Genomic DNA, 26,075 nt, shown 5'->3' on the forward strand with positions numbered 1-26,075 from the left:
GAGTATATAACTTACTTACATTTAGAGAAAAAACATCTATGATTTTTTGTATACTTGAGTGCTACTTCAAGTGTTATTTCAACTCACTAGTATTTTTTTTATATCGAGAATGGTGTTGGTCTTCCATGGTATGTAGGATTTGATTTTTTTGAGATATGTAATTGTTAGTTTCAAATTCAGAACTTTGAGTTCATATGGTATGTAGGATTTGATTTTTTTGAGATATGTAATTGTTAGTTTCAAATTCAAAACTTTGAGTTCATATATATATATGAGAAAATGTTAAATTATGGGAATGTATGCAGTTTTGGAGCTCATTTAATTTCTCTTACTCTCACAAAGAGATATATATATATATATGGGTCCCGTTCCCCACCCTAAGTTTTACCCTACACTTTAACAAATGTGTTTTGTCTTACATGGGTTAGAAGTTTTGGAATGGGCTAATTTTGGTGAGGAGATCATCCTCACCAAAAATCAGCTCATTCCAAAACTTCTAACCCCATAAAAAATGGTTTATAAAAAATGGACGGTCCACGATTTTTCAACTTCTAAACATGGGGCTAAATTTTTTGGAATGGGATGATTTTTTGTGAGGATGATCTTCTAATCATAGAGATCATCCTCACCAAAAATCAGCTCATTCCAAAACTTCTAACCCATGTAGGACAAAACACGTTTGTTAAAGTGTAGGGTAAAGCTTAGGGTGTTGAACATTTCCCTGTATATATATAGCGTCACCTTCAATGGCAAACTTTTTGGCAAAATATTTTTCAAAACATGAGTTAAAAGTTTTGGAATGGGTTGATTTTTGGTGAGGATGATCTCTACGGCGAGGAGATCATCATCACCAAAAATTAGAGATCATCTTCACCAAAAATCAGCCCATTCCAAAACTTCTAACCCCATCAACAACAGTTTACAAAAAATGGACGGTTCACGATTTTTCAACTTGTAAACATGGGTTAGAAGTTTTGGAATGGGCTGATTTTTGGTGAGGATGATCTCCTCACCGTAGAGATCATCCTCACCAAAAATCAGCCCATTCCAAAACTTCTAACTCATGTTTTGAAAAATGTTTTGCCAAAAAGTTAGCCATTGAACGCTACCCATATATATATATATATATATATATATATATATATATATATATATATATATATATTTATAGAAAATAATGTACATGCATTTGTTTTGTGTTTTGTATCACTAGCTATTAGAAAAGTACTACATTTTTCTTCAAAATTTGTGGTTGTGAACCTCTAAGATAATCCTCTCTTCAATCTCAAGATTCTATATCCTTAAATCTTCTAATCTCAATTATAAGATAAAATTAGCCAACAAAGGTTAGGGCGCAATCCAAAAGGGATCGAAGTCTTGAGTTCAATCCCTCTTATTGGCCACCCATAGGGATTTATTATTTTATCCTTGCTTATCTGGCATATGTGGTTAGTGATTGCATGTACCCAAGGTATTTAGGGCGAGATATAGTGCTTTAAGAGACCAGTTCTCTCACTTTTGCTAATCGGGCCTATAGGTCCGGAACCCTGATTATCAAAAAATAAATAAATAATAAGATAAAATAAATTTAAAAATTAAAATCATATTTTTTTTTCCATTGAATGATTATGACTTTTTAGTAAAAATTAAAGATGTACGAGGTGGAAGACGATGAATTGAAGACAAAGTCAAATAGAAAGAATTTCCTATTAAAAATTTGAAAAGTTAAGAGATGTTGGATTATTGATTGAATAATCAAGGATAACTTTCAATTAGAAGTGAAAGAGTACATATAAGTCATTTTGAAATTTAGGGAAAATGATTAAAAACAATAATAAATTAATTATTAAAAAATTAGTACTTTTTTCAAATTTTGATACTGACGGTCCGATCGTCGATTTTCAGTGTTTAATTTTCATATGACTGAACTGACCCTTTGACCATGAAACCTAAAGGTTTGATTGTCGATTTTCATATCAACGTCCTCCCCAATTGCCAACCACCTATTTTTAATGAAAAACGATGTTCCAATCGCCGATTTTCATTTTATACATAATGGTTAGCAGTCCCCCACTCATTCACTCTCATTTCGGCTACAGGTTCGACTCTCACTCTCATTTGGATAAAATCGGGTAAGAAATTCTTATGCTTTTACTTTTGTTATATTATTATAAATTCATTTAAATTATTAATTATTTAATAATTATATAATATTATATAATTTTTGTAATAATTTTCCCTTATTTTTAAGAAAAATTAGGAAAAATAATATAATAATTATAATTATTTGTATGTATAAGTTACATTTTTTTAATATAATGTTATAATTATTAAAAATAACAAATAATATATATGTAATTATCAATATTATTTGTAAGTATTAATATAAAGATATATAACAAATAATATATGTAATTATTAATATTATTTGTATTTCAATATTATATTATTGATATAATAGTTACAAATAATAAAATAAAATAAAAGAAGTAATATATAAATTAGCAATATTATTTATTTTTCACTATTATTTGAAAGTATTAATTATATATTCTTTTAATATAATAATTATAATTATTAAAAAAGTTATAAATCAAAAAAAATAATAATAATAAATTATTAAAAAAATAATATATTAATTTATAATAATTAAAATAATAATAATTTTTTGGCATTTATCAAGGGATATGAAAATAATATCGATGGTCGATTTTCACCAGGGTATTTTCATCAATTCGAAATGGATGATTAGGGTTTATTTCTTTTGATGCATTTAAAAATATATATATTATTTTTTAATAATTATTAATTAATTTGTTATTATTTTAATATTTTTTTTCTTAAAAATTATCCTCCAAAAATCTAAACCAATGGATAATGCTAAAGATTCACAATACACAAACCCGAAAAATCATCTAAAAGTTAGGAGTACATAGTGGGAGTTTCTTCCTTTTTTTGAGTTGTGTTGGAGTGATCTTAGCGGGGGACACCTCAACATGGTGGTGCGTGCATGTCCGTAGATATATTTATTTGTATTTAGAAGAAAACACATCTACGGGCATTCGTGCTACCACATCAAGATGTTCTCCATATGTCCCCATTAAGGTATCATTAATCTTTTTCATTTTTAATTTCTTCTCTCCCCGCAGTTACGTGGTGCGAGCGTCATTTTCCAATGACACCGATACGAAAATGGAGCTTTTATTTAATTCTTTACATGATATTTTCATAAAAGCCGGCTATCTCAGTGCCACCTGCCCCCAAAAAATTTAAATTTAAAGATACTTATCTACCACGTGTAAGATGGAGAGAATGTGAGGTTATAGTGGTGGGACCATATGATCAGGAATCAATATTGAAGTTCTCCATAAGGAAGTGGCATCTTTGGAAACTGAAAGTTTATGTGATGGGACCTCAGTTGAACCTCTAACCCTCTTCGTGCTACCAACTCAACATCAGTTCCTGAATCCTGCCTTCAAATTTATGCACAACAGACTGAGCTTTGATCCTCTTTAATTCTACTGGTGAAAATGTTAAATAGTGTCGTCTCTCAACAGATTAATATAAAATAACATAGTCCCTCCATTAAAACACTCAATCAAGAAGATAAAAAGATACTCATTTTATTAAATTTTAAGAATTTTTTTTATATATAAGATGTGGGATGAATTTTCTTTAGCTAGCAGTGATCTCTTTCACTGATCTCATTTGTATTTTCATATTGTTGTGTGGATGCATAACATGGACAAAATAAAAAAAACAAAAAAAAAAACGAACACACAAGATTTATGTGATTTGACAAATTATCTGTATCCATGGAGGAGAGGGAGAAAAATCTATTATCAATGATAAAGATTACAGACATCTCACAACATATATTATCATTGTCAACTTTCCATTCTCCATCCTGTGAAATCATATGATAATACATCAATGATCATGCCAACAAATAACAAGATTTAAGATAAAATCAAATATTTTTATCCTTGGAAGCTTCATTATTTTTAAAAGATGTAGGTAATGGTTTCTAATCTTTGGTTCTATCAGACTTAGTAATAATGAAATCCTTTTCATTCATCATGTCGCCTTTATGTGATTTGATTCTGGTGGGATTGTACTTTACATGTGGAATACATATTGGCATTTGTCAATGACTATCAGGTAGAGTTCCATCATGCTATTGTTATGGTTGTATCTTACTGGGGGTGAGGGCGACCCCACCCTTGGGCTAGACCACAGCATATACTCTAGTCCTTCCAGGGTAGGAGAAGGGCAGGGCAACGTCCTCATTGCCGAAACGGAACAAGAAATGGGAGTAGCACCTATATATATATCAAACATAGATTGTTTGAAATGCACGTAATCATCGCTCCCAATCTCTAGATTTGAGATTTGTTCTACTTATTAGGATAATCCCACGATGTATGCAAGAGGTTGGAATTAGCATCCATAGAAAAAAAATCTAAATATAATTTTTTTAATATTATCAAACATAGATTGTTTCAAATGCATATGTAATTGCCTCTTCCAACCTCTAGATTTGGGGTTTGCTCTACTTACTAGGAGAATCCCAAGATTTATGTGAGGTTGGAATTAACATCTTTTTCAATTACGGAACCTTCCAATCTTAACTTTTCTCATTACGTGTTAATTTGAGTCTATTCTTGATTTGATTTGAGAATTTTTCTGTGTTTAGAATCCTATTGATCTTAATGCTTGAATTATCTTTTTATTTCTACGAGTTTCACTAAGTAAAATGGTTATTCACCCACATTCAGTCGGGTACTTTGATTTAGTCACATGTCACTTTGGTTGAGTCCTAGACTTAAAAGGAGTTAACACGTGGGGAGTCTCGACTTAAACCACTCACAAACAGTATAACACGTGTCAATATTAACTTTACTTTCCCACACCTTAATGCCCACATGACAGTATCTTATTTTGTCCATGTCAACTGGTTGAAGTTATGCACCAACAGAAGACGACTGCAATTTTCATGGTTGATTCATACCAATTCATTTGTTTTTTTTAGTACTTTTAATATAATGTTTATATTACTTCTTACAAAGAAGTAATTTGCTTTTACACAAGTCCACCGACATATGGACTTAAATTCATTGGATTGGTGGTCCTAAAAGAGATATAGAAGGTATTTCCAATTATTCTAAGGGCTTGCATCAAACTTATTTCGTTCTTCCAAATAGGATTATTCTTCTTGAGAACCATTGAATGGTTTGAAGCTTTAAGCTTGACTACCACGGATCACCATGTTAAATTCTTAGGTTAGGTTCAGTCCTCCAAAAATTCCCTCTTGTGGTCTTTAGTGCACCCTGTTAGATGGGTCTCTCTCAACTATTGAACAGTTGAGATCAAATAAGACCTTAACTTTACAGTACAGTGCACCCTTGCAAGTGCAAGGTTCTTAAATCACCCCCAACAACCTAGTGTGCCCCCTCTTTGGGAGTGATAGGAATTTCAAAAAGTAACCCACCAAGGGTTTGTCACGATGGCACCCAAGTCGTGACTTTGAGTCTCTTCACGCCTCTCAAATAAAAAAGCTGTGTGCACTGTGTGGGTCGGTGCACAGAACCTTGGATTAGTCCTGTTGAATATGTTGTGTGTCCGATGAACGGGCCAGGCAAAGCCTGGTCACAGTCTAGCCCACTATCTTCAGGGATACCAAGATATCAAAAAAAGAAAAAAGAAAAAAAAAGATACGAACTTCAAAAGGTCAATTTGAACCCATGAGATATCTATATTTAGCATGTTGGCATATCAATGCAACTGTGGTAGAAGGTAAGACCAGCTTTCTGGCTTGCCTCAAGTATGCCTTTGATTAATATATTGTTACGATAGATTAGGAGATATTTATGAAAAAGTGATCAACTTTTAACGAATTTACGATTTTGACTCACTGTTCATTTTAATTATCAAACTTGACTGATAACGATTAGGAGGTTTTTAAAGTGATTATTTCACTTTAAATCAGCGAAATAGTCACTTTGTTCTGCATTTTTTATATATAAAGAAAACGTGATTGTTTACATTTTGGTAATTAAAATGAATAGTAAGCCGGAATATTAAATAACTCATTTTCAGCTCACAAAATAGTAATTCACCCATAGATTAGAACCATAGCTCAGTTGGTTTGACACATTGCAAAATAACTTTGAGGTTTTGAATTTTACCCATAAAACTAAATGTTACAATAATTAGATATAATACATTATAATAAGGTGTAGTGTGGTAAACTATATATATATATATATATATATATATATATATATATATATATATATTGAAAATTAGAATGATATTATTTTTTGAATTAAAATTCAATGAATTAGAGAATTACTATTTTTTTTGTTCATCTATTATTTCTTTATTTCTTAAATATCTTTCTTTATTGAGATAACTCTTGCTAGTTTCACTTGATATTTTCTATCTTTCTAAATAGTTCTCTATTTCTAACTGACTATGTATGAAAAATTCCATTTGTCGTGCATTTCATTATTTGTCTCGATACTCTTATATAAAATAAGATTCATCATTTTTTTTTCTTTATTAATAATTTTAACAATAATTATCTCACACCAACACTTGTACAATCTACAATAAATCCATATTTTTAATTTCCACATAGAATTTTAACCATTAATAGTCCAAATCAAGAATCTTCAAACATTAACTTAGTTAAGGATAAGTAGTGCTTAATAGATTTGGATAACATTCAATTAATAAATTACCTTACGTCAAGTACGTGCAAACTTTTCTTTTCTTTGCTTTTGAAAAATGGACATTGACTATCATTAGTTGTTGAATACAATACTGTCCAACCATGATGGATCGGAAAATAAAAAAAAGAGTCATGATTTTCTGATCCGGGTATTTTCACTCGGTTGGACATGGTAAGGGTACAAAATCGTTGGTCGGCTTTTTTGGGATGTTTGGGGATACACAAGAAACTGATCAACGGTTCTGTGCCCTTTCCACATCATACCAAGTGAAAATACTTGTGTCAAAAAATCATTAGTGAAAAAAAAAATCATAAATAAAAATCGTGTTTTTTTGTTTTACCAAGCCAATCATAGGAGCAAATTTTGGTAAATGGTAAGAAGAAAGGTTTACAAATCAGATGGTAAAATCCAACGTGGGTTTGAATCGATTTGGCCTTACATGACTTGACTCAGCCTAATTCGACCTAACTCAACATTGACTTCTTAGTTCACATAGGATTGGATTGAATATTTGAAATTATCTAAATTCAATCCAAAAACCTGGTCCCACAAACCATGTTCGATGTGGTGGAGCTGAGCAACATTAATTTAATGAGCTAAACAAAATCTTAGGTGGGGGACAATTTATGGATAGAAAATTGGATTTTGTTCCCAAACTAATAAGTGAAGATAACATTAGAATAATTTTTATCTGGACATAAGAATGACTTGGATTCATCTTAATAATTAATAATATAAATATAATCGAGACGTAATTTAAAGATTCTTAATTAACATATTTGTCAACAACAATAAAAAAAAAGGATGATTGCCAACCTGATGCAACCCTCATCCTTTATTCGAATTTGAATTTTTTATTAATTTAGTGTGAAGGGAACCCTACAAATAAATAATCTAGATAGCACATTTCAATATAATTAACGTAGGAAATGTATGGAAATTACAAAATCTTCTTCGAAAAACTTGTTTTTAGTATCATTCCCTTGAAAAAAAACATTCATCCAATAGAAATTTTATTTTAAGAATAAATTTTTCAAGAAAAGCTTTGACATTAATTTCCACTAGAATAATTTAAGGTGGTGAAAGATTGTCGAACTTAAGGATTTTCAACAGGCAAGAAAAAAAACCCCTACCTCGGACAGGATCTAGATGTTGAGCATTTGAATAGAAAATTCCGAACATATATAAAATTAGGATGTATGATAATGAGAATATTAGTTAGCATGCAAATGTTAAGGTCGGAAAGTGCTCCATGGATGGAAATTGGTAGCCATTATCATTAGAGATTGCAAGTGTGTTACAAGCGTTAGTAAAATGGATACTTAAAAGTGAATAATAATACTGAACTGACTAAATAAAAAGATACTCAAACACACTCAACTAACGTAAAATACACACAAAACCCTAATGTGAGAATCTTTGACTCAAATCTAATGTGTGCATTGCGGGTTCTCTAGGTATATACCACAATGGTGCCCGGCGGAAGCTTGGAGAAGATTTTAATTGAATAATAATAATAATTATTATTATTATTATTGAGTGTGTATTTTTGCATATCTAAGCATGATTAAAACTTAATACTCCAATAACTATGCTCACAACACATCCAGAATGCTTGGTATTGGAACTTGGAATGAGCATTTGATATGGTGGCTTACAGAATTTTTTCTATTTTATTCTTTTCTATGGGCATAAATGGCTTTATTCTTAAACAAAGAAACAAATTCTCTGGAACCACTTTCGTTTATTTTTCTACATCACACGCACGTGTTGTGGGACTATCCTGTGTGAATCAGGTTCTGTTCCTTGTTGAGGAGATTATATGTCTTTAATCACTATTTGAGTTTATGTGTATCTAATTCGTAACCACTAAATAGCAAATCCCTTGCCTTCACACGTGTATTTGGGTATGTTTGATGTTGAGCTTAGTGGACGCTTTCAAGTTTCAAATCATTATTGCTGATGTGGCACGTATGATTTGGTGAAGTGGACCCCAAAACTTGAAGAATAAACGACAACTTATCATAAATCATAATAGGTAGTACCTAATACGCAACAATGACAGGTGGCTTTGCTTTGTCACGTCTTCGGATTGAAAAAAAAGAAGAGTCGTGCTGGGGGCATGGTTATAAAATTCAGTTTCACGTGTCATTTCAGGCACCGACTTGTCTCATCTGATTCAAAAAATTGAAAAATGGACGTAGAGTTTAATATCTCGTCCAAACAATTAATTTGTTCATCTGCCTTGTTCATGCCTAATACTAAGACGACTCGGATGATACGTTTTGATCTCAGATGAATTTTGAAATTATATACTGGAATGGCATTAAGATTTATTATGATTTTTACATTTTTGACTTGTGTTTTCTAAATGTATTTCCTCGAGACACGGGCAAAAATTACGTATGGTTATGTGCTCACCTTTGTGTCAGAAATGTAAAAATCATAATAAATCCAACATCACTCGAGCACTAGTGAGGAAAGAAAAATTGAAGTTGAAGTACAACAGAAGTGGGTGCTTAGCTCATCGGGCTGTGTTTGTGTGTGTAGTTTTAGGAACTTTAATGTCTCATAATGTTTGGGGGTAGGTATAATGGTTTAAGGACATTGGTATGGGCTTGGGTTGCCTAATTAGGGCTCAGAGTGAGTTTGGGCATCAGAGGCTAAAACTATCTTGATCAAACCCAGACCCAATTTCTAATTTACACACCCAAGAAAAAAAAAAAAAGATCAATCAACAAAAAGGTCTGTGTCTCTAAGTATATCTTGAGATTGCACATTCCCTAAGTGTGATTTGTGTTCAATTGCTTTCAAGTTCTTAGTAATTTTTTTGAACACCGCGTCTATGGTATAACTCATGGAGTTCAAATATTTTAGTAATGCCAATGTTGTTCTTCTCCTACGAGACTACCTTAATATTCACACAAAATGATTTGAACTCCCAAGGGTTGGTGAGATGGCCAAGACCACACCTCACGAAGTCTTGGGTTTGAATCCCTTCTTAGGGGCCATCGTCAGGGATTTATCCCTAGGGAGAGGACTACATGTCTCCTGGGGATTAGTCAGGTGTTCTAAGAGACCTGGATACCTCGATTAATAAGAAATCAAAAGAAAAAAAAAAAAAGAATTTGGTGTGTACATCTTTATACAATACATGAACAATGACTCTTAATAATTACTAGTCATAGGTTTTGAACCCATTTTTGTAGTATTAATTAAATAAAAAAAGTTTCTTTGGAAATGAAAACAACTTTAGTCCAGCCAGAATTTTGAGTGGGTTCAAATGTTTGGGCCTAGGCCCAACTCCAGCTTCATTAGTTATAGCCTAATCTGGGACAAGGTCAAGTTGAGTTTACAAGACTTGGGTTGGGCCCGACTAAATGTCACCCACTAGTTCATAGTCCAATTAACAGAGAACCCAAAAGACTACTAATACGTTTCAAGCTAAATGGCCCATTAGATAGGTTCCAAGCCTGCATTTAAACGTAGGCTTCAGCCAATTTGATATCCCCAGCAGGCCCAAGATGACTGCTCTAGCCATTAACTAAAGCAACAATTGGGCTCATCTAATGATGAAAATGCCCAAGTACAACCATCGTACTTTGTCAGCCCATAAATAAACATAATCCTCAATGTAGGGATCTGAAGAACTAGTAGGACAAAATCAATTATTCCAAAAAACCATGAAAAAGTACATCAAATGTTGATGTTAAGGAGTACAGTAAATTACACTAAAACCCTAAAGGCTTGGCTCATAAAACCACTCCTTCCTCTTCCATGAGCAGCAGCCGCAGCGGGTAAGAGGAGCAGGAAGCGGAAGCAGAATCAGCAGCAATGGTAGCCTCACCTTCAAAACCCTAATCTCACAAAGCTTTCTATCTCTAAAGCTCTGTTTTTGCTAATTTTTATCGTGGGCAGGGTATCGATCTAGTCGCTGGAGGCAAAAGCAAGAAGACCAAAAGAACTGCCCCTAAATCTGATGATATTTACCTCAAACTCCTCGTCAAGGTCAGCTTCATCTCTCTCTCTCTCTCTCTCTCTCTCTCTCTCTCTCTGCGTAGATCTTATTTATAATCCCAATAACAATCGTACGTTGTTCGGATACAGTTGTACCGGTTCCTGGTACGACGTACCGAAAGCAAGTTCAATGCAGTGATACTGAAGAGGCTTTTCATGAGCAAGATCAATAAACCCCCAATCTCTCTTTCAAGGCTGATTCGCTTCACGAAAGGAAAGGTTGCTTTTTTATTCTACCCTTTTTAAGATTTCTTTGATTCTATCGATTTCTTTCTGTTTATTTGGATTTTTTTTTTTCGCAATTTTTATGGTTGTTAGGAGGATAAGATTGCTGTAATTGTTGGGACGATTACGGACGATACTCGAGTCTATGAAGTCCCAGCTTTAAAGGTGACTGCTTTGAGGTTTACAGAGACGGTGAGGGCAAGGATTGAGAAGGCGGGCGGAGAATGCTTGACCTTTGATCAGCTTGCTTTAAGGGCTCCTCTTGGCCAAAACACGGTATTTATGATATTAGATTTTGAATAAATCAACTTATTGTATGTGGTTTTAATTCTTATGTTGATTATGTAGATATATCTATGGTTTTACATACTTATGTGACCGAATGTTTTATATTATCATGTTCGGGTTAATTTTATTTCCTACTTTCGGATAGTTATTGTGTATTTATGTCTAAGAAATTACAATATCTTTTCAAAAGTGCAATTTTTTTAACTTAAAGAAAAAAACCCCACATTTTATAAAATCTTAGTTGTCAATTTTTTGCCATGAAAAACAATTTGGTATAAGATTACAAAGACTCAGACGAAACCAAAGTATAACCCAAGAATTTAGCTTAATTGTACACAGAGCATCTAGAGTTTGGGATTGTCTGCGAAACTACACTTGAATCTTGGACCAACAAACATGCACTATGAGCGGAGTTGAGGACTATTGTCCGTTGGACAACACTATTTTTCACAAATTAGGATAGTCTAAACATAAAGTTTGGAGCTTTGTCTTGTGGAGGACTTCTAATTGGAGTAAAGAATATAAGCTTTTGATCCCTATATTGCAGGATGGGTTAGGATTATGCTCAAATTCTATATTTTTAACCAAACTTTGGGAATAAGGCATAATGATTGGAAGCTATCTTATAAAATTGGTCACCCATGGTTGTAAGGCTAATGAGTATGTTCTGAAAGATATGAAATCTTTCTTTAGGATTAAAGGTTTGATTATGTGGAACTTAAAGAGATTGAAGTGCAATAGTCAATAATTTCTATACCTCTTGTATCTCAAGGGTAAGATGATCATGGCCACTATTACCAACTTCAAGGTTACATTGTCATCAATCATTATGTGATGTTGGTCAAAATCAAGAACATGCTTCTTAAGAAGTATGTTTTGTGTGGAAGGTGAGTAAATCTGGTATGATTTGTCAACCCTCCAAAAGGTATTCACTTGATGGTATGTATTATTCACCGATGGGAGTGAATTTGAGAGCTTCAAGGAGGCACACAATGATAAAAATAAGGAAGAAGGGAGGAAAGCAGTGCAATCCCATTTGTAGGTGTAAGGTTTAAAACAAACGTTTGGACTGCCTGTTTTCAAAATAATACTGTTGATGGTCGTTTAAACTGAAAATAGATGGTCCAATCTTCTGTTCAATAAAAAAATTATTAGGTAACTGTTGAAATGAAAACATGAGGTCTCGTTTTCATTTTAAATATTTAACCATTAGTGAAAATAGGTTGTTAGAGAACCTATTTTCAGGTTTTTCAAATAAAAAATTGAAAGCAGGTGATCAAAGTGCTTGTTTTGACTTAACACATGGATTATTAGTGAAAGCAGGCAGTTGCCATGAAGGACATCACTTTCAATCTCTTTCTCAGCTGTTTTTTTAACCCGAAATTGTGAATCTTATGATTCAGTATCTGAAAAAAAATGCCGAAAGTAGGCCATGATTTTAGATCGAATTAAGGACATTTTTTTTTCTTATGTTTCTACTAGTACTCCATTTTTCTTTTTTTCTTTTTTCCTTTTTATGGGTAACCTGGACTTGACCTACGACCTCAAAGTTGCTTTGCAATGTGTCAAACAAACTGAGCTAATGGGTCAAGCCCACTAGTACTCCATTTTTTCTTTCCCTTAAAAGGTTAATCAATGTAAATGATCACCTATCACAAGATGACTTATGTGGCATTGATTCCCAAGTAACATCTATTTCACTAGTTGTATGCAATTCTAATGGGTGATCGATCACCTATCGCAAGATGACTTATGAGGCATTGATTCCCAAGTAACATCTATTTCACTAGTTGTATGCAATTTAAAGGGTCTTTCACTTTCATATCTCTTAGGCCTGACAGGAAAGAAATCGTGGCAACCTTTTTTATTTTATTGGTATGTTTTATCAATCAAGGTGTCCTTTGTCATGCTATTTGGGTTATTTGGTTGTTCCACGAATTCACAAAGTTTGCAGCTAATACCATAAAACATATTCTCCTGCATTGGTTTCTTTTTTACTTTGGTAATTACTTTACAAAATTTTAGGGGATATTACCTTGGAATTGTACCTCCATTTTTTAATCACAAGGAAATTGTGATGCCTATTATTATGGAAATATATTATTGTTGTTTGAATTCAACATGATTTTGCTCATATATGTGTTTGTTGTGAAATTTAAATACATAGGATTCATCAAATCCTCTAGTGATAATTGGATGGCTAGTTTAGTTGAACAACATGGCGAATCTTAATGGATAATTGTCTCTTTTGCATTAAATAATTTTTGGTGGTGCATTTCAGGTTCTCCTCAGAGGTCCTAAGAATTCCCGTGAAGCTGTGAAGCACTTTGGTAAGGCTCCTGGTGTGCCACACAGCCACACCAAGCCCTACGTACGGTCAAAAGGAAGGAAATTTGAGAAAGCTAGAGGGAGAAGGAACAGTAGAGGTTTTAGGAATTAAGTCATGTTCATGTTCTCGCAAACTGATCTATTTATAATATTGCTGTGTTAAATTTTGTCATTGGGGATTAATGGGCTGGTGCTCTCCAATTTTTTTTTCCTACAGTTTATTGATCTATAATAATCAAATTGTGTGATAATTCATGACTTCAGGATTCATTGATAGGGTTTTTTCTCAACATATTCCCTTACAAGTTTGTTTTCTATTGATGGTATCAGTATGAAATTATAAATACCCATCTGTGGCAATGAGAATGGGAAAATTGTACGTATAAATCTGATTGGTGATAATCATATCTCCATGCAATCAATGCTTATTGGCTGCTATGGGAGGCCCAACTTTTAATTATTATATCCCAATTAAAAATTAAGAAAATAAGTAAAAGTTGGCGTGCAGATCGAAGGCTTCATTTGTATTTTTTTTTCGCTAGATATCTTTTTTCTTTGTGGGTGTGGGTGTGTGGGAGGGAGGGAGTGGTTTAGGATTTTGTATGAGCTTAATCATAATTGTGAATTACCACTAAGGAAAGGAAGGAAAGAAATAAGAGAGAGAGAGAGAGAGAGGAACCTGGGTAAGGTCGTCGATAAGCCGGAGTTAATTTTACTGCGCTGGATTCATGATATAATCCAGCCTTCTTCTTCTTCAGGTTTTTTCTTCTGAAATTAATGAAGGCTGCTGGGTTTTCATCGAGAATATGCCTTTGACTTTAGTCTGCTTTTGAAAATTGAGGTTATTTAAGATAAAAGACCTATATTTCTGTAAAGAGTGTTGATAATATGATGGATTTTTGGTGGACGGACTTGACGCACGTTGACGTGAAAGCACATAACTTACTAAAAAAAATAAAGAAAAGAGTTTCTCTCTCCTGCTCATAGTGAAAAAAAGTAACTTCCAGACCTGAATCAAAATCATGATCCGATGAAATGGGGTTGTAGAGGATAAAATTATATGAACGTTAAAAAAAAGTTATTTTTCACCATTGAATTTTATTTTTAAATGTGGGTGCTTAGTAGCCGTCCGTTTTATACGTTATGGATCAAGTTCGAAATTTTTAAAAAAAAATTTTTGTTGAATATGAATACTTTCATAAAATCTAGATGTCTATATTATTAGATTGCCAATGTGATAATCAATGTGGGTTCAATGATCCTTTTTAAGATTTGAAATCTAAAAAAATAAATATGTGGGCAGTTTTTTGTTTTTTAATAAGTTATGTGTTTCCATGTAAGTATGCGTCAAGTCCATCCACAAAAGTCCGTCATATTATCAACACTCTTCTGTAAATATTAGGAAAACCCTCAGCTTTCAAACTAATGATATGCCCCTTGACCACGATCTTCTATGAAAGAATTTTGTAAAAAGTCAATTTAATGTTTCAAAATTTTCATATTGTTTCGGTATCATTTCAATTTTCTGAAAAATCGAAATGACATTTTAAACCATGAGTGTTATAATGTTTTGTAACATTGAGATTATAATTTAAGCCAAACCTTTGTAATGTTTGAAGAGTGTTTTAATTTCTAATTGTGGTGTGAAATAATTTAAGTAAATGGGGTGTAACAAGTAAATGTTTGGGTGCCAAGAGCTGCCTTTGGTGGAAATCTGGAGTATGCTTCCTATGGATTCATCTGGAATGTTACAAGCCTGAACTTGTGGGTCAGTACCCCTCAGAAATCCTCCACTTAGATGGATTATTTGTTGCTTGTTCTACATGCTTTTGAGTCAATTGGCTCAATTTGTCGATTTCGTTCTAGATAAAATTGGAATGGGTCATCAGTGGTTTATTCGTAAGGTTCTTCATTTTTATTTCTTTTTAAACTTAGCCAGAAAATTTGATTTTGGTGTTTCAAACATGTCTATTTGAAATTTGATAAATAAACTTTTTGTAATTTTTATAAAATGAGAAATTTTGTTATTGTAGCATCCATTGATCCATATTATATTTAATGTATTTTATTCTTACTTCATTTTTCATAACTGGTGCCTCAGCCCAGGCACTTGGGGTCACTAATATGAATTCGATTTCTCCATTGAACTGAACCACACAAGAAATTCTACTATATAGATTTAACAACTAAGTGTATCAGAAACTCCATAGCTCCATAACTGAAAATAAACTCACAACAACAAGATTGATGTTCTACAAGACTAACATGATTGTTACCCGAAGAGATGCCAATGCAGATCAGAATGTCTAGAGGAAATCACAATATTTTAAGTTTGGGAATTAATTGCATCGCTGTTGCAGCACTCTTTTAACTGTTGAAAGTGTGCTACAGGGTGCAGCAGGAACCTCGTGCAACAGAAGATCCGCTTCCCTGGAGGAAATCGCAAATGTGTTTATTGATTTCATTCGCCCTTTCTTGATGGATAAAGTGGCCAGCCCCTTCGATCACAACTACGTCCTCGAGAAGTGGCACGTATTTCTTAAACCCACCGCCATGTATAAATTCCGTCACACCTGGGCTATTGTAAGTCAGGTCTTGGTCTCCTACAATGAACTTAACTGGTACTTTCACTTGTGCCTTTGTCCATGGTGCAGTGACCTCCCAATTTCTGCCATTTAAGATAAATCAAGTTCTACAATGTCATCTACCTTATAATTGTTAAATTTCATAAACAAAACACAATTCAGTTGAATCAAACCAAAGTTTGTACTAAACATACAAGTCTAAAGCTCTGTAGTAGTTAAATCCTCCAGTGAAGCCTTTATTTTCATATTTGCTGGTGTAATACTCGATCTCTTCTTGCGATAGCCAAGGCGGCAACGTAATTGGACCATCGGGTGCAAACCCTTTGTCTTTAGGTATAATGAGAGGAGCCGGATTGTGGTATGTTAGAAATTTTTTCAGTACCGTCTCTGTACCAACTTTGGCAAATTCGGCTTCCATTTCTCCAGGCTCCTATAACATAATTAGGAAAATTCATGAGTAGAAGTAATGTTCAAGTTGAAGTTCCTAAAAGAGCAAGCAAAAGCCAAAAAAGACTTGCTCATACTGAGCCATCTTTAAATTCGACAATAACCATTGTTGCGTAAATGTCTTGCATTCTGTTGGTGGTACGCTGAGTTGTGGGGGTAACACTTCCAACCCAAAATTTTAAGGGTTATGAAAAAGACAATTGTGTAATATTGTCTTTCAATGCTGTGTTTGGATTGAGAGAAATGGAGAGAAGAGAAGAGAAAATAAATGAATTTCTCTCCATTTCTCTTATTTTGATTGTTAAGTGGGGAGAGTGGAGAAAAGAATTGGAGATAAATGGAGAGAAAACTTTTTAAAATATTATATAACTCCTACTCTGTCCCTAGATCTCTTTTAAGATATTTTAAAATTACGAAGTAGCCTCAAGTTCTCTCCTCTCAATTCAAACATGGTGGAGAGAAATTGAATTTTTCTTCTCTCCACTTCTCTCAATTCTAATTTTTGGAGAGAAACATGCATTTTTTTTCTTTTGAAAGGGTATAATATATTGATAAAAAAGGGGGAAAACAAAGTACAATGAGGTCGAGGAAGTCTCTCAAAAAGCAGCAAAGCAAAAGAAAACTAAAACATCAAGAATCCTTGGACGGAGGCACACTGCTGAACCATGTAAATCCTAGTGTTTTGTGCAATTTTTGTTCTCTTTGAAATTTTATCATAAAGATTTGGGATTTGAGGTAGGCTAAATTAAAAGAAACTTTCATTCCGCTATGTCCTAGCCAAGCCTTCTATTATTGGAAGTAATTACATATCTGTTTTTAGTGTCTCATATACAAAAATGTGAGAATCTGATCTATGGGTATTATTAATTAAGGATGGTGTTTAGAGGCCCTAAAGAGAGGGCCAAACGTTTTCCCAAACATTATTTGAAAAATGTAAGAATCTGAAACTTAAACTTGTAACCCTTATTTTGAAAACTGTTTGGATCTCTTTAGGGCCTCCGAACACTTCCCATTAATTAATTCCAGCCTAAAGAAGAACAAGAAAAGAACTGATCATATACGATCTAAATAAGCAAGAAATCAACCGAACCTGGAATCTGATAATATAGTACTCATCACCAAAAATAGCTTGCAAGCTCGAGATGGGCTTCCTTGATGGGTTTCGTGGCTGAAAGGCCACACTTAGGTTCACCAAAGCCTTCACCCTATCAGGTCGAAACAAGCAAAGATGCCAAGCGATCACAGCTCCCCAGTCGTGTCCCACCACAAATACCTAAAACCCATTTCTAATTAACAACTATGTCAAAAATTTAAAAATTTTAAAAAAATTAAAGAGATGGTTTTGGTTCACCTGGTCTTGGCCGAGTTCATCTAAGAGGGCGATGAGATCACCAACCACATAAAGACTAGTATAAGTATGAATTGAAGGTGGTGCATCTGTGTCACCATAGCCACGAAGATCAGGAGCAATGGCTCGGTAACCATGGGAGGCGAGTGCAACCATTTGGTGTCTCCATGTGTACCAAAACTCAGGAAATCCATGAAGGAGTAATACGACAGGGCCTTGGCCTTTCTCTGCTATATGCATGTTTATCCCATTTACAGCTACCATTCTATGTTCTACTTCCATCGGTGCGTGTGTGCGCGCGCGCTTGTGAAGCTGTTATTGATGGGTTTCAACCTTCAATTAATGTGGGCTTTCTAACTTCACATGGCCAAAGCAAAGAATCGAATTACGTGTAAAGAACTAAAGATTGCAATGCCAGCTCTGGGGGCTCTATACGTGTGGGAAATGTGCCAATGCAAAGATAGGGGAATATGGCAATAAGATGTGATGTGATACACCATATCATTTTTTATTAAGCTAAGGTTAGATTATATAAGATAAGGTTTATAAATCCCATCTAACTTCATTGTAATTATTTAAGAGAATCAATCTAAATATGAGGGTAGGTACAAAAAGATGTGAATTAAAATGAGAAAAAAAGTGGGTTAATTTAGAGGTACATTCTTCTAAAAACTGATATCTTTTTGACTTGGTCTGCATTGACATTCTCAAATATAATTATGAAAACACCCTCATCTTTGACCTCTTGTAAAAGAAACCTTTGATCCCCCTCGGACACCACAACCACCCACCAAATCCTCAGAACTTCACCTCTTCAAACATCAAAAAGCCTTTTCAAAGTTTAGAAAATGCAGAGATGGAGATTATTTTCGCGCATTTTGTGATTGAGATTCAATGACAATAAAGCCTTAATACCAAAGATTTATGGTCGACTAAATAAACCAAGTTTCTTTATACTTTCTCTCTAGAGTCAAGTCTTCTATTATTCAAAGTTAGTTCATATTTGTTTTTGTCATCTTTAGAATCCTCCCTTTGCCTTTATAGAACTTTCAATATGAATATTTCTTTTAATTGAATTGTAATTGATTTTTGTTAGACATGAGTAAACTGTCTTAGTCCACTTTTTCGAGGACATATTGAAACTTAGAAAAGTAAACCGAACAAATAAATAATAAAAGGGCGGGACGGTTCATGGGACAATAATTGTGACAAAATCTATAACAATGATTTTTTGTAAACCACTTTTGATCGGGTTCATCAGCTCAGCAGATAACTTTTGAAATAGCAAATCTCAGTTGAAGCCAAAGAATGGAATCACGTGTAAAGAATAAAGATTGCAATGTCGGCGATGATGACCTCCATTCGACATGTGGGGTGGGGTGTGGATTTAAATTACATTTGTTTAAGATTAAGATTGGATCATTATATTGCATACAGATAAGATTCCCCTTTATCTCTAGATAAGATTTCATCATTTTAGTTTCTATATGAACCCTATGTGGATTGAATGTAATTATTTAAGAGAACCAATTAAAATATATTCTTCTCGGGAAAGATTGACATATGTACTTCGCTACATGAATTGAAAATTGAGAAAAAAAACCCGAGTTATTTATCCAAATAGTGGTGAAAATACTCTGGTTTTCAAATTTGATAACATATCCCTTTGATTTTGGTCTTCATTGAGTGAAAAAAAAAAAAAAAAAAAAAATTAATGATCAAAATAGCCTTATCTTTAACCTCTTGTAAAAATAAAAATAAAAATAAAAAAATCTTTGATCCCGACAGACACCACCAAATGACAAAAAATTTAGTCCTCTTCAACATCAGAAGCCTTTTTGAACTTTCAAAGAGATGGAGATTGTATTTTGGCATTTTGTGATTGAGATTCGACAACAATAAAACCTTATGCCAAAGATTTGTGGTCAGCTAAATAGACCATGTTTCTCTATACCGTTCTGTCCAGAGTCATGTCGTCTATTATTCTAATTGAGTTCATATTTGTTTTTTATTCTTTGAGTCCTCCAATTGCTCTTTTAGGACTTTCAATATGAATATTTCTTTTAATTAGATCGTAATTGGTCTTTGCTAGACATGACTAAACCAAAAAATGATAAATTAATAGATAATGTATCACCATATTATATAATTTCCAACGAAATATTATATTAGCTTCCTTTAGTAGTAGATTAATACATCTCATTTCTTTTAATCTAAACTATTTATTTAACCTTTATTTTTAATTTTTTATGTGGGTACGTGGTCAAGCTATCAATATAAATTATGTCTTCCTTTGAGTTGGGGAAGAATATCAGATTTAAGTAATGAAATTTTAAATTAATAGTTCTTTAAGAGCTTTTTTGGAAAGTTGCGTTTAATCTCAAAAGTTTGTTCGATCAAAATGAAAGTTGTGTCTACTCCCAAAAGTCTGTTCAATCGAAGTGAAAGTTGCATCTGACCCCATATTCATATAAAATTGAGAGATAATTTTGATAATTCACATCAAAACTAGAGATAAGAACGAGTGGATTAAGAAAATGTGGATTGCGTTTTGGAAAAAAATTGTAATACCTGCTTTTATTGAAGGGTAGCATAGGCTCAGACTATCGAGACTGCAAGGCCACTGATGGCTTGAGATCAAGAACTGAGGCTAAACGAACGTGTGGTCATCGAATGTAATACAATATTAGATGAAAATAGATAATCCAAAAAATGGTGAAAATTTTGATCACAAAAAATGTTAGAATTGGAAATTTTTGAACCTATCAGCATTGAAGTCTAGGGTGAAAATGGATAATCCACGCTTACTCATCTTACGAATTATTGGGTAACAAACTTGATAAAGGGAATTTTTGTAATAAAAATTAAAAATGCAACAACGACCTGGGATATGTTAGGGAATTTTTATAAATAGTATGTATTGAAAATGGAACTGAAGATTTAATAATTGCTTTTAAAAAAAGAAATTTTCTCACTTAATTATACCTTATTTGAGTCTCGGAGAGCTTAATCTAGACCAGCAACGTGGGACCTCCACCTCCGCCATGCCTATTTTCTAGGTTACTTAGAGAGCTACTATTATTAACACGCCAACTTTTACTTATAACACACCAATCCATAGGTAAACATAAGGGTGTCAATGGATAGCCGAAATCCGAATTCGAATTCAAATATCCGATTTTTCGGATATCGGATTCGGATGTCAGTTTAACATTCGAATGCATTTCGGATACGAATTCGGATATTACGATATCCGATTCGATAATATCCGCTCCGATAAGAATATATATGTTATGTATTTGTGTTTTACAACAAAACTTTATATATGTATATATATATCGTCTCATGTATTCGTGTTATACAACAAATTTTTTTCTTAAAACTCTATCTTCTCTCGAAGAGTCGACCAGACTGAAGAACAGTCTCTCTCAAAGCTTCAAACGTGAAGAAGATCAGTGGTTTCGATTGCCGTAACCACCGTCTTCTCCGGCCGGCGACCACCTCTTTCACTCTCTCTCTCTTCAATCTAAACCTATCGGAATGGTTATTCGCAGAAAATGGGGGTTTCGACTGTCGAACTTCGACACATCTTCTCCGCCGGCGAGCATCCAGGTACAGCCTCTCTCTCTCTCTCTCCAATCTGAATCAGTCGGACAGATTGAGGAAGACGAACTTTTTAGGATTTTTTATCGAATCGGATATCCGATATATTTTTCGGATTCGAATTCGAATGTTTGTTAAGGATATCCGATCGGATTCGAATTCGAATTCGAATAGTATTATTTTTTTTCGAATTCGAATTCGGATATAACACTATCCGATCGGATATCTATCCGTTGACAGCCTTAGGTAAACAACTGCTTAATTTCAAAAGGATTGATGTGTTGTAAGTAAAAGTAGGTGTGGTAATAGAATATCTCTTTTGTTTTGTTTTTTTGCTTTTTTAAATGTATGGGGTCTGTTTGGTGGGTGGTGGGGTTTCAATGTCCGTCTTTTTTGTGGAGTTTCCCCATTTTGTGCAAAAATGTTTGATTTGGGGTTCATGGTGGAAGTTAGTTTTGTTCCTCTTTTGGTGTTTGTTAGTTGTTAAATCCTCACAAAGAGGCCTGGGCTTGGATGACACGGATGGCATGGCTTGGCCACATGGTTACAAAATTCGTCCAAGAGTGAGATGTATTGTCTGAGTCGTCTCGGTATCACCCAACAACGAGATGGACAGACAAATCAATGTATGATGTATCAAACGAGATTTAAAACCCATGTTCATTTTTTCTCATTGTTGAACGAGATGACTCGAACATATCGGAAAAGTCGTCCGAGATGAAAACGAGTTTTAAAACCACGCTTGGCAGTGGTACAAATTAAATGGCATAAGTATCGATGGAGTTGTAATTCCTACCGTTGTCAAAAAGTAAAAGTTGGGGGTTTGGGAGTTCCAAGTCCTATATTATTAGACTTTGAAACTTAAAAAGTAAATTTAGGTCAAAAAAAATGTAATTCAATTAGAGTGTCTAATTAGAAACTTCTTAAGATCATTTACACCCTAAAGATTGAACAAAACAAACAAAAACGTAATGCAGTGCTTAATGTCTTGATTTTTTCATGGGTCAATTAAACAGATGTATTTTGGAAAGATTTTTATCCAATCTTGGGTTTGATTAGGCCTTTGGGATGGTCTTCGTACACAAGCCCAAATACAAAGGAATGGTTTTGGGACTAGTAGACCTCTTAGATGGCCCCTGATTGTTTTTATATTTGAATCGTTTCTACGACTGAATGGAGTGTGGATAGCAAGACTTCTAAGGTCCTGAATATTTGTAAGATTACTGGAAAGAATCGAAGTAATAAGATGTATTGTGATACATCAAATAAAATTTTTTTAGATTAGATCTAGTAGTTAGAGATTATGTTGAGATTTGATCGTGGTTATCCCAAATGTTACGATTACCTATATTTTATATATAGATCTTATTAGGGTTTCCAGTAATGAATTATCTAATAATAAATTAAATCAATTCTTTTTATGATATGGATAATCTAATGAAGGGGGAGGTGTCATTGGCACTAACTTGATGCATGTTAAGGCATACTCTGGACTATCTTGATAAGATCAAATCTCATAAAACGTCAACATCTAATGATTACTGTAGAGGTGATTCCGAGTTACCTCTATCAACTCAGGTCTATAGCTCTATTCAATGTTCCCTTTGTCATTTGATAGCACTGATGAAGTACCTGCCAATAATTCTACAAAGCCCAAGTTAGATTAGAAGAAAAGGTAGGTTCATTATCCAGTTTAGCAAACTTTTCTTTTTTCCTTCGATCTATCTCCTTTTTATAGGGTTTTCCCCATAATAGGAATTCCCACCTTGATCCCTTCAAACTCGGGATTTAATCATGGGAAATCCCTTATTCAAAAGGAAACTCCATTGAATTATAATTATTTCGGTAAACGCTCGTGGATTCTTGGGATTTATCCTTTAAATTTGGTATCCAAAGGATAGATCGAAATCTATGCATGCTTACCAACTTTGCTTTACTATGTCATCAAAACAAGCATCTATCAATACCCTGGCCTCCAACAGAGTAGGACCGGGCTGTTGATATGATCTAAGTATCACTTACTAGGAGCAAAAGCCTTCCCTAATCTGCTATACTCTTCATCAGGATCTAGGCACTCATAAGGCCTTGATGTATTATGGCTTTTATCCTTTACAATTACAATTTGTCTTTGGTGATGATTCTAACAAGATATAAATCAATAAATCAAATATCCACAAACATTGTACAAGAGGGTCATTTTCATAAATAAAATAAATAATTTCTATTTTATATCTTGTTGTTATGTCAATATTTATATTAAATTATCTTTTTTTTGAAACATGGTATCCCCATTGGTAGAGGATCAGGACCAGATCATCAAGCAGTCCATAGGACAAGTCCAACCCAGGTTTTTCAGTCATACCCAACAGGACTAATCCATGATCACATGCACCAACCTACACAACACATGTGACAGGTTATTTAAGAAATGATCCTCGTTTTAAATTCACAACCTAAATGAGCAAATTCTAATTATTGATCTTTCCATTGAGACACACCCCTGGTGGGTAAATTATCAATGTGTGTCTACATAATTTAGATGATAGAAGAAGGGAGAAAATAAAAATTTAAGTGAAGTCAAGGAAATTGTTATTTAAAAGAAGAATTCCTTGAGCATTTTGCTTTGTTAGGTGGTATAAAAATTGACATTTCAGCCGGCAGTTTGCAGTGGCCTTGGAGGGTGTGAGACGTAAGACCCACCAATTCCCAAGTGGGGGTATCACCACCATATGCGCCATGTTCTCCACTTGGAAGGACATCACAATCACTTTAGTAATCCTCGAGATGCTCATAGAACTAGATAAAAATGGATTTACACGCTTTCGGTCTAGCAATAGCTAATTCAAAGGACATTTTGATCCAATCCAACTGATTGAAGTCAACATTTCCAGCTTCTAATGAATGAGGTGGCCCCCACAAATTGACCATTTAATGAAGTCATGAACTACTTTTGTTTGATTCCGGGTTTGATGCTAACTCCTCTTATGGAACAACACCTCATACTTAGGATATAATCAAATTTGCTGAACTCTTAAAACGGTAAATGTCTTTTTGATTATTAGATTTGATCATTTTTCATGATTGACTTGATTCTTAATCAATCCATCACAAATCAAATTATTATTTTTCTTTTAAGAAGATAGTTTACGTATCATGAGGTTGTAGAACAAGATAATTAGTGTGAAAAGGGGAGGACATCCAACTTTTCCTGTTTACAACAACATCAGAGTAGCACTTCCAAATACATGTCACCTATGGTGAGCTAAGCATTGATCATCGATCCCATAAGGGTAGGCTGGCCATGAGTTGGATAATACTAGTCCACCGACTCATTTGACCCGAATAAATCAGATATAGGTAAATTTTTTCTCCCTCGATAAGAAGTCAAGTAATATTTACTCAAAAGTGTTGTAGGGTCAAGTATGATTATATGTCTATCCTACTCCGATTATCTGTTTACTCAACAATAAAAGTATAATTTCATATATATATATATATATATTATATATATATATATATTATATATATATATAGGGTCACGTTCCTAAGACTCATATTGAGACTCACATTGCGACACACCGTTTTTTCTTATATGGGTAAAAATGTTTGGAATGAGCTGATTTTTTGTGAGGATGATCTCTGTACTGAGGGGATCATCCTGGCAAAAAATCATCCCATTCCAAAACTTCTAACCCCATCAAAATTGATTTACAAAAATTGGACGGTCTATAATTTTTCAACAAAAATTGGACGGTCTAGAAATTTCATAATGAGCTGATTTTTGGCAAGGATGATCTCCTCACCATAGAGATCATCCTCACAAAAAATCAGCCTATTCCAAATATTTTTGCCCATATAAGATAAAACGGTGTGTCGCAATGTGAGTCCCAATATGAGTCTTAGGAACGTTGTTCATATATATATATATATAAATTTTTATTATTAAAATAAAAATAAAAATAATTCTGTTTAAGGAGTAAAATTTTGGGTGACCCAAGAACCGGGGATCCACCTAAAATTAGGGTACAAATTTGAATTCAAGTATTATCAAAAAATTCGGGTAAGAAATTGGGTATAGGTGTGTATGTTTCAGACCCGTTGCCAGTCACAAAGGACCAACACCCTTCATGTACAACACGTTGCCCAGATTGTGCGTCTTATGGTCAAAAATTCAAACTTAAGAGTCCTAAAATGCTGATCAACTCTACCATTTATTCAAAAATCAAAAACAGAATAACAAACTAATAAACACCAAAATAGCAACTAAACTAACTTCCACCATTAAGACTAAATCAAACATCTTTGCACAAAAGGGTGAAACCACCCCCCCGAAAAAAAGACGGACAATGAAACCCCACCATCACCACCCACCAAATAAACCAGAAGATCTCAGAAAATAGGTATTTAAGAAATACCCCCTGTAAAATTTGTAATATTAGGTTTACCCCCTTGAAAAATGTAAAAATTTAGATTTACCCCTTGACTGTAAGCCAAGGT

General features: G+C 33.7%; 2 protein-coding genes across 2 annotated transcripts; one reads left to right on the forward strand and one right to left on the reverse strand.

Moving 5' to 3' along the window:
• The first annotated feature begins 10,422 nt into the window (after positions 1-10,422).
• Positions 10,423-13,885, forward strand: LOC147383434 (large ribosomal subunit protein eL18y-like). The gene is made up of 5 exons (XM_086427859.1): positions 10,423-10,574; positions 10,656-10,745; positions 10,845-10,973; positions 11,073-11,255; positions 13,549-13,885. The coding sequence occupies exons 1-5, from the start codon at positions 10,572-10,574 to the stop codon at positions 13,705-13,707; spliced, it is 564 nt and encodes a 187-aa protein (XP_086283985.1). The 5' UTR covers positions 10,423-10,571; the 3' UTR covers positions 13,708-13,885.
• Positions 13,886-15,743: 1,858 nt separating this feature from the next.
• On the reverse strand, positions 15,744-18,364 carry LOC147383435 (epoxide hydrolase 1-like). The gene is made up of 4 exons (XM_086427858.1): positions 17,979-18,364; positions 17,718-17,900; positions 16,375-16,610; positions 15,744-16,263 (listed from the first exon to the last, which is right to left on the reverse strand). The coding sequence occupies exons 1-4, from the start codon at positions 18,255-18,257 to the stop codon at positions 15,981-15,983; spliced, it is 981 nt and encodes a 326-aa protein (XP_086283984.1). The 5' UTR covers positions 18,258-18,364; the 3' UTR covers positions 15,744-15,980.
• Between the last annotated feature and the right edge of the window lie 7,711 nt (positions 18,365-26,075).

The sequence above is a fragment of the Akebia trifoliata genome, chromosome 16, assembly GCF_017979445.1.
Source record: "Akebia trifoliata isolate Shusen 1 chromosome 16, ASM1797944v1, whole genome shotgun sequence".
In the NCBI taxonomy this organism is placed as follows: Eukaryota; Viridiplantae; Streptophyta; class Magnoliopsida; order Ranunculales; family Lardizabalaceae; genus Akebia; species Akebia trifoliata.

Excerpts from the sequence above, each read along its gene's own strand:
- LOC147383434 (XM_086427859.1), top strand. Across the intron at positions 10,746-10,844 it reads ACCTCAAACTCCTCGTCAAG|TTGTACCGGTTCCTGGTACG; the intron begins GTCAGCTTCATC and ends GTTCGGATACAG. Across the intron at positions 11,256-13,548 it reads CTCCTCTTGGCCAAAACACG|GTTCTCCTCAGAGGTCCTAA; the intron begins GTATTTATGATA and ends GGTGCATTTCAG.
- LOC147383435 (XM_086427858.1), bottom strand. The coding sequence starts at position 18,257 with ATGGAAGTAGAACATAGAATGGTAGCTGTAAATGGGATAAACATGCAT. Across the intron at positions 17,901-17,978 it reads ATGAACTCGGCCAAGACCAG|GTATTTGTGGTGGGACACGA; the intron begins GTGAACCAAAAC and ends AATGGGTTTTAG. Across the intron at positions 16,264-16,374 it reads TACTACAGAGCTTTAGACTT|AAATTGGGAGGTCACTGCAC; the intron begins GTATGTTTAGTA and ends CTTAAATGGCAG.